Below are 9,565 nucleotides of genomic sequence, written 5' to 3' on the forward strand. Positions count from 1 at the left end.
AGGCGTGGGTTTGAGTTTCCATACAGGGAATGAGGAGTTGTGCAGAGCCAGTAAATAAGAAGCTTTTATATAAAAGAACTGAAAGGGAATTTAAGCTGTTGGGATATTCCCTCGAGTTTGCTCTCTGTTCTTCATGTGTCTATTTGTTTAATGACCTTTCCATTTGTTCACAAGTGGAAGATAGATGATTTGTCCTTTGATTCACCATATCATCTTTGTGTTTCATTGGCCAAAGATTATACTGTCAGTCTTCTGTCTTGCTGAATTGCTGATTTCAAAATTTGTTTTGTTTCCTCACTGCTACCTCTTGAAGTTTCAAGCTGGCCATCTTCAGAGCCTCCAACTTGTATGAGTATGACTTTATCCCATACCATACAGCCATGCAAGGAGCAGCATTCCAGGCTGTATTGATAACCATGGAAACAAAGAGGGCCTGAACAGCACACCTTGTTACTACAAATGATGTGGCTTTGCATTTGTATGTTTATTAAGATTCATAAACAATAGCTTAGTTATGCTTGTTTCTGACCATCTCCTTTGTGTTAATACTTAGAGGCCTATCACATTAGAGAAGATGGGAGAGTACAAAATAGAACAACAGATGCGTCCTTGTTTATTAGCTGTTTGGCAGCGTAGCCTTTTCCTGCTGCTTGTTGTAAGCCTTGAAAGCAGAGAATCAGTCCTTTCTTCTTAAGTTCCTTTTTAAGTTCTTAAAGCATGTTAATGCAATGTCTCAAATTTTTACAAATTAAAGAGTAAAACAGGTAAGGTTTTACACTGAATTTTATCTTCCACCATTCACGTTTTTCATTACTGGAGAAAATTGTTCAATAGTCTCCATCCAGGTTTTTTTGTATATGCATGCTCCACTTGGGAGTTCTGTAAAAGTGTATTTCCAAAGAAAACTTAAAAGAAACACTACTTATGTGATGACTTTCAGATCAAAGCAATTCAAACTTGGAAAAGATAGCAGAAACCAGTCCCTGTCATTTGTCAAAATAGATGATCCAGTCCTAGTCTATTAATATCCTTTTGTGTCGTTGAATGGTGTAAAATGAAATTAAAATTGCCTTTCTAGGACTGTTGAGAAGTTCTGGTGTGTAAAGGAATGTCTCCCTGGCACAGCGACAGCCTCCCTGGCTGGATGCCAGTCGCCCTCCGTGCCCTGGCAAAGGGAGCCTTTTGGAGGAAATCTCGACTGAAATGTGCTCCAGCACGATGGTCCCTTTGCACCGTAACACAGTCCAGGAGCTTTGAATTGTGTTCCAAGCTGGACTAGAGGTTATACTAAATTAGACTAATTCTTTTCCTCTGATCCTGAGGAGAATAATGGAAAACCATCTCTAGTCTTTCCGTGTGTGGAGTACACAGATTTATCACATGGAGCATTTCTACCAATGGGTACCTTGATGACTGTGATTTTGGTGTGTCCAGCTGATGTGTTGGGGCTTGCTTTTGGAATTGCTAATGCCTGCTAACAGTTGCCACTTGAAGTCTTAAGTAATTTTTAAGTTTCATTCATATCCATTAGGTTAATTTGAAGACTAGCTATCTTCAAATCTGTAATTCTTCTTTTTCTCTGACAGCGTGTTTTCTTTCATACAGCATAACACAGCAAATAAAAGCAAGGGTAGAAACAAGGGTGTGCAATCATTAGAAACAAAATTCCAAGGAAGAAAAGTAAGAGGCTTTGAGAAAGGATTTAAAAGACAAATAAAAGAGAATTATTCAGCCAAGGGTAGAATTTAGGGGTAAGGCCTCAGGGAGGAGAAGCATAAGAAACAGTCTGCTTATTTTTCAGTAAAAAGTCTTTTTGAGTATAACATAAAATTAGTTACAATAATCCAGAAGCAAACATAACAAGTAGTTCCCTCCTAACCTGGGTTCAGTACAGGCATCTGTACCAGAGTAGCTTTGCAGGAGAAGAGTGAAAGAGAACTGAAATCAGTCATATGTTCTCGTGCCTGTCAGACGGGCAAAAAATTTCCTCACCAATGTACACAGTTGCAGTGTTTGTAAACAGTAATAAAAGATGATGACGCAGCCAGAGGGATGCGAGAAGAGTGAGGAAGCAAACAAAATAGAATTGATAAGAATCAAGGTATTTTATGAAAAAGCTGAGTGGTCGCTGTCACAAATGCACATGAAACCAGGAAGAAGGATCGGTGTGATAAATGAAAGAACTTGCACGGGTATGCCTGATGTGTGACCAGCTCCGAGAATGGGAAAAAATGCTGGAAGATCAATGTAATGTGGTAATGAAGTACTGGGATGAAAGATTAAGACTAGAACATCAAGGTAACGAAAGAAGAGAATTAACCCATCTCTGATACTCAAAGAGAAGGTGACTGGACAGAAAGAGAACCTCAGTTTGGTATGTTCAGATACAAATTTAATACTTTGAACATTTGGAATCCAAATCAAGCTCCGTTTTTGTCTTTGCTACCCCAAGATTGTGAGGTGGAACTGTATGCGTGGAACTGAAAGAAACAGTGAATAGGTAATTATAAATTTTTCATCTCAACACCTAGAGCCACATTTTACTTTATTCCTTTAACCAGGGTCTGCTGAGTTCAAATAACTGTTTATTTTTGAGAATGGCATTCAGCGTGTTGTTGTTATTAGCCTTGGGGTTTTTTTTTTATTATTTTCAAAAGCACTTTTTGCTCTGTGGTTTTCTCTCACGGGATTCTGATCTGGTACATTACAATCTATATAAGCTGGTACCAGTGAAAGACCTGGTCCCTTTAAAGTGATTTTTTTTTTTTTTTTGACGATGTGATTTCATTAAATTAGGAATTATTTGCATTATTCCTTGCAGGATCTACCGAGACAAAACATGAATGTTTTCCAAATTTTTCAGTCAGGCAGAGAAACACCTTTTTATTCCAAGCAATTTCTTGACATCTCAGCAGGATGGAATTAGCCATCCGAGTGCTTGGACTAGTACAATTGCTTATGCTACCCCTCTCAAACCAGATAGTCAAGTGGTGCCTTAAACAACCTGTACAGCTGTGATGCATGAACTACTGTGTGACTGAGCTTGTTTCTTGTACTTAAGTTCCTCTTTCTTTTGCCCTTCTTAATTCTTTTTAACTGCATTTAAAAAACATTTTTTAGGACACACCAAAGTGTGGCTTTGTGATTGCTGCCGTTTACCCCAGCACGTTGTATTCCCGATCCTTTGCCTTTGATGGCAGTTACAGGATTCAGTAGCTAATTTGTAGAAGATAGCCTTCCAGCACCAGCTGCATCTGGCTTCTTGGCAGATTTCTCAAGTAGTTGTATTGGTGGCTTTGGAGTTGCCTCTAGGTTCACTGCAGTAACGATGCTGATGGACTTTCTGGTCTGTCTTACACTCCTTGATGTCATTTTCTTTCTGATTACCCTTTTAATCTGAGTAATTTGTCCGTTTTTTCTGTCCATAATGAAGGTCTGGTGCAAGCCCTTTTCAAAAGCCTTCAACCCATTTGTCATGGCAATACGGTGTTGTTTATGCCTGTCATAGACTGCTTTGCCTCAAAATGCTACGCCTCAGTTTTAAAATCGTACATGCCCATTAAACAGGTAGTAAGTAACGTATATTTTCCATTGTTACAAAAGAGAAATACGGGGGCCATTTGCTGCTGGCCTGAAAACAGAGATTGTTTTGCATGCACGTACATAAGTCTCTTCGTTGTGAATAGGACCCAAAGTGATTAAACAAGCGCTCTTAATATGTTAATTTATAATTTTAATTACAACAATCTTGTATATATAGTCATTAGTGAATACTAATATAAATATTTTTCTACCTTTTTATTCATAATGCATAAACCAATCATCCAGTTACTTCTCGGCAGTTGCCTGTTTCCATTTCATAATACAATCTTTGTTCTTAGTTATGAATGCATTTTGTTCATTCCTGTCTTGAATAATCCCTCATTAAGCTAGTCACTTTCTGCTCCATGCTAAAAAGGAAAAATTATCATGCAAATGTGGCATGCCATATTAAAAAGCACATTACCAAACACTTTTGTTGCTGTCCTTCAATTAGTTTCCCTTCTTTGAATTTAATTTCATTTGTTGTTAAACTACTGACTTGATGTATGGACTCATGAATTTGAGGCTGCTGCCAAGAATGTAGCAGGAAAAAAAATCAAAAGCCTCTTCAGAAAGCTGCAGAGGCAAAGCTGAAATGAATTTGCTTCACCTTTGACAAGAACACTTGAGTAGCATTGGAATCCTCTGATGATTCAGCTTGGCTAATTATCCAATTATTTATTTCAAGAATAAAGACACTGTTTTACAATTAGGAAAGTGTAAAGTAATCTGGGAAATTTCATAATGACAGATGACTTAAGTAACTTCCAAGATAAATAGTATCTGCTCAAACTTGTCTTGCCAAGTGTTCGAGCTGCTCTTTGAGTTTCAGGGAATTAGCAGGGACTCAAAACTTGAGTGGTATCTTCTCCCCTACCAACCACATATTACACTTCAGAAAATAGCTCAGTTCTTTCCCCTCCGTGTCAAATTTGCAAGGTTTTTAAGCTATGTTTAAGTTGCATTCCTCTTGATTAAAAGCTTTTGGTTCAAAGCAATACTTTTTAATTGCCTAATAATAGAAGTCAGTTCTTGGGAAAGAACCGTGCATTTAGGAGTTCATTTGCAATATAACTGAAAAATTCATTGCATGGCAGTAAAACAATTTACTGTTAATTACAAGGAGAAGAATTTGCTGTACCATGCTCACAGATTGCCATGAATCATGCAGCACTCCTAGAGATTTATAACAGATGTGTAAGTGGGATGAATTAGCAGGGTTTAATAACAGAGACACAAATCATGCAGACTTCAAGGAGCTTTAATTGATATACTAGAATGTGACGGGCATGAATCACTCAGCCATTCAACAGCACTGTAACATATGGTCAGCTCAATATGCTGCATCTTAAATCGGTTGGTGAGTCGTTGGTTGTCCCATATGGTGGAAGCAATATATTTTTCATGATTTTTTAAAAAATACTGTGTATTACATCTATTTTTAAAGAAATATGATTGTAACATATCCGTGTTTAGTAAATTTTCTTTTGATGTCTGTTATGGGTGGGTTTTTATTCCTTTTTGGGGAAAAGCCCAAAACAGCCTCCAAAGAATCTTCTAAAAAATAGAAAATATTATCAGAAGCCATAAGTATTACTTCTTGACTCATTTACTGTTGAAATGACTGATACTATTGTGAAGCACAGCGAAATAAAAGACCATGCCAGAAATGCTATGGCAATTGCAGGGTCCTCTGGACTGGTAACTTGTAGCAAAAATGAAATGGATGACCAGTAATGAGGCACGTAATATTACCTGCAAGATAAACTCCAAGATGGAAAAAAAAAAAAAAGTATTTTCTTTAAGTTTTTATCCTCAGATTTGCTGAACATTTCTGTTTTAATTTGTATGTATGCATTTTGAATTCAACTGAATAATAATAAGCTATACTTTTTGCTGCTGGTACCTTCCTGAACTGTTCAGAGTGGTGAATTAAAGGCTTCTGTTGAAGGGTACACAAACATCTACCTACAGTGTGCTGAGCAGTAGTTACTCAAACATATGTAAGTCTGTTAAATTTAGCCACAGTGTAAATATGTTATTCCTGGGACAAGAATCTGGCAGAGTATGAAAAAGCTTTCGCAGTTGTATTAGTAAACCTGACAGACTTGAGAAAGGAGTATTGTATCCTTAGAACCGCGGCTGCCAGAATTTAATGTCAACAATTAAAATTTATTTTGATCCTTACCTAGTGTTTATTACTGTTTGTATACACAACAGACCTTACTAATACAGAGATGCACTATTAGATGGAATTACCATCTGTTCAGAGCGAAATGCTGGCATCTGTCTTCGAATCTAAAACTAAAATGATATTATTTCAAACAAAACAAAATTAACTGCTCTTTGCTTACCAACTTCATTTTTGTGTACATGTGTGTGCATAAACACATGGGAAAGGCTTATTTGTAATGACCTGTGTAGCAACATCTATATTTAGATCTATGACTTCAACATAAGCTGTATGGACCATCTGTCTTTATTGGTCTTTTTTGTGCCCTCTCCTACACAATGGCATGCAGCAATCATGGGCTTTTAAATACTGTTTTAGCTTTGTAATATATTAAATATGTATTATATAGCAAGACATTAAAACTACATAATTAAAATACACAAAATGTGACTTTGAATCCACTAAAATGTAGTACGCTCATTATTTTGACAGATGTGTCTTAACGGAACGTGACTAAAAAAAATTAAACAGATAAAATTAGAGTTGATTCATCTTTCAGAAAGTAGCTACAGGTACCACAGTGACACCTTTAGGAAAATATATACTGTATCTTTTAGTCTTCAATATTTTTTGATTTCAGCATTTAGTACCCTGCTGGGCTAGTGCTACAGATATATTTGTGGTTATGTCTGTTCCTCTGCAGAGTGTGGGTTTTGGTTTGGTTTTATTTATTTTTTCTTTTAACTTATGTACAGTTATGTACAGTCTTCCACTCTCTTAATGCACAAGAATTCTTAAGCATCAACAAGACCGTAGCTTAAGTACTAATGTTACAGCAAGGATGTTCCTTTCTGGAAGGGTAGGCTTCTGTTCCATATATCACAAAATAATAAATTGTGTCATGCCAGTGTTTAATGCGTGTACACAGTGCATTAACTGTAACTGTAGTACATTTATTTGTGCTAGAGGAGACTGGAAAATGATTAAAAAATCAATACTTCCCTGTCAGAGAAGCAAGTGTTACGATGCATTTAAGTAGTTAATTGCATAAGCCCCATAAAAGCTTCAGGTTTGGGTATCAGAGATGCCATAATTATGGTCCCAGTAACTGCTGCTTATTAATACTAGACTTTAAAGGAAGATCCAGTTATTGTCATGAGTGTTAGTTAACTGTATGTGTTTTAGAAATAATGAATTTGAGCCTTTCTGGTTTACCATCAGTGAGCCGAACTGGAGGGCTCAACCTCTTCCGTTCGCATTCAAAATGCTGACGTACACCAGTTCCCTCGAAGGTGAAGTTTTGATTGTTCAGCCATGTTTTCTGTTCAAACTGGTGCATTAATACCACAATTCATTAGTGCTGTGCCCTACTTCTGCAGGAAAGCGTATGACCTCACTCTGCATTACTTCAGTTTTGACATTGTAAATTTCTACCATAGCGTGAGATACTAATTAGATTGTGAAGTCATAAATGATGCCTAAGCAGGAATTTACAGCTCATACTGCCATTGGCAGTTTCCCAGTTCCCCAACTCCCTGCTTTCTCCAAGAAGAATATTTATCAAGTTTGGGGGAGGGAGGGAGGTGAAGAAAAAGAAAAAAAGAAGTAGCAACATGCTACAGGCAAGTAGGAAAGATGAAAAATATGTTAATGATCTTGGAAATGTGTGAATGTTTAAAAGGATGTTATTAATTCTTTCTAAATGAAGCAATCTCTCCTTCTCTAAAGAACTCGCGCTATGTACGATGCTGTGCTGTGAAGCAATGTCAGATTTGGAAGGCCCATATTTTAATTCAGGTTTTATTGTACTTGAAAGGCGTTTATTGCTCTTTACTATGTCATTACGGGAACAAGTAATTTTTACAAGTTGACATTGTATTTCACTTCCTGGATACAAATGAAGTTTCTGTTGTTAAGTCCTTTATCAGTGGAAGAAAAAAAAGGCAAGATAAAATGGATGTAGATTCTAAAAGCAATAGAGCGTTCTTGTACTTCTCAAGATGACGTCTCTTCTTGTTTCGGTGATGGTCCGTTTCTCTCCCACCTGTATGGCCATCATGCCATTAGCCAAACAGGTCATGCTGCTCTCCAATGGCTTGCTGAACAGTATTTAAAATACCCAAATTTTGTTCATAACTCAGCTATAGAGTGACCAACACTGTCAGAGTGTTTAGAAGAATATCAGAGTATTGGCTTTAATGGCAGGAGGATCATTCTAATAACATAAAACTACTGTGCGCCTTTGTGGAAACAATCTTATATGGAGACTAACTATGCACCAGTGTTGGCAGGGAAAGGTTAGAGCGGATCTTTTTCTTGAACTGAATAATTATCTGAACATATGCTAATGTCCTGTGTGTGCACCACGAGGAAAACAACCTGATGGGCCTTCAGCATTGTGGGCAGATAGCAGTTCTGCTCCTGCTGACAAGGATAGCTTCAGATATCTAAGTCTCATGTTGTCATGTACCGTACTGCTGAGATGTAACGAGTTAATTAATTGTTTAGATTCTCCTTTGGTCTTTCCCTCAAATCCATTGCTGAAAGCCATACAGCTGCATGCTTACAGTGAGTATGACATGGGAGGCTCATCAAGAAGGAATACAAATGTGCTTTTTGTGAAGACATTTATTCAGATTCTTAAAGGTTATGGAAAAAAATTGGTTTGGATATAATGCTACAGACATTTATCCAAAGCCTGAATAAACAAAAAAGGGATTTCTGGGAAATTGAAACCAAGTTCTTAAAATGATTAAGAATTTTTTCTGCTTAAACTTCTATCTGTGTTTATTCTTAAGATCAGAAACTGAAGCAGGATGTTTTGCAAAAATTGTTATATGCAATAAATACTTTCCCAAGTATTATGGACAATGATACCTAGGGTTTTTTTTTTATTATTCGCAGCTCCAAGAAAACTTAATGCCCCTCGTGTTGAAGGAATAAACAGCACAACGGTAAAGATAAATTGGAATGAACCTGAAGAACTTAATGGGCCTTCTCCCATCTACCAGGTGGAAAGGATGGATTCATCTTTAGCTGCACTGAGTACAGAAGTAATGAAAGGGATCCGTTTCCCAGGAAATGGATATTACAGATTCGCTAGTTCCACTCTCCCTGCCGATACTTACTTTACAGGTAAATGAGTTTAAATGACTTACAAAATGTACCAATTGTATTCTGCATTTGTTTTACCATTTATTATCATCTTCGATATAATTCTCATGGTAAAATCTGTAGTTTTTAATTTATGAGCCTAATGCAATTGTTAGTGATGTATGGGCTATTCAGTTCTTACATAAAAAGCCTGTGGAAAATGTTATTTGCTGTATGGGATTTGTCTTCCCTTGCCTTTGGACAAAGAGGTGTACAGGATGGTGAATGTTGCTGCATATTTGATTCATTTCCTTAGTGGTAACTATAAGATGGGGTTTATTTACTCTTCTGGGATAAAAAATTTCCAATTAATTTGCTGTGAATACTGAGGCGCGTTTTCTTTGGTGTCTTTCTGAGGATTCCCAAGATTGCATGAGCACTCAAAAAGCGCTCTCTTCCAGGTTCAGAACATTTATATTGTGGTCCTGTTGGTTTTGTCAATGGAAGAAAAAAAGCCTGCCAATCTGACAGGATTCTGCTGTTTCTGGGCCTTTGGATGCTTTCTCCTCTCTGTTCTGATTAGCTTTGGATCTGGGAGTATTTCAGATCAAAGCAGACCAATTGTCCTGTGTTCTGTGATTCTCATTTGCTGATGCCTTCATTTCTGGGATAAAGGAAAGTCATAGACAGTATGGCTTTGCTTTTTTTTTTTTTTTT

The 9,565-nt window shown here is 37.0% G+C and overlaps 1 protein-coding gene across 1 annotated transcript in view; it reads left to right on the top strand.

Moving 5' to 3' along the window:
• LOC104497129 (usherin-like) overlaps positions 1-8,898 on the top strand; it is a gene marked incomplete at its 5' end in the record, with an annotated part of 41,013 nt that extends 32,115 nt beyond the window's left edge. Inside the window, one exon of the mRNA XM_010140346.1 lies at positions 8,660-8,898. Within this exon, the coding sequence (XP_010138648.1) occupies positions 8,660-8,898 (239 nt within the window). The remainder of the gene's footprint in view (positions 1-8,659) is intronic.
• Between the last annotated feature and the right edge of the window lie 667 nt (positions 8,899-9,565).

Source organism: Buceros rhinoceros, unplaced genomic scaffold (assembly GCF_000710305.1).
Source record: "Buceros rhinoceros silvestris isolate BGI_N320 unplaced genomic scaffold, ASM71030v1 scaffold5360, whole genome shotgun sequence".
Taxonomy (NCBI): domain Eukaryota; kingdom Metazoa; phylum Chordata; class Aves; order Bucerotiformes; family Bucerotidae; genus Buceros; species Buceros rhinoceros.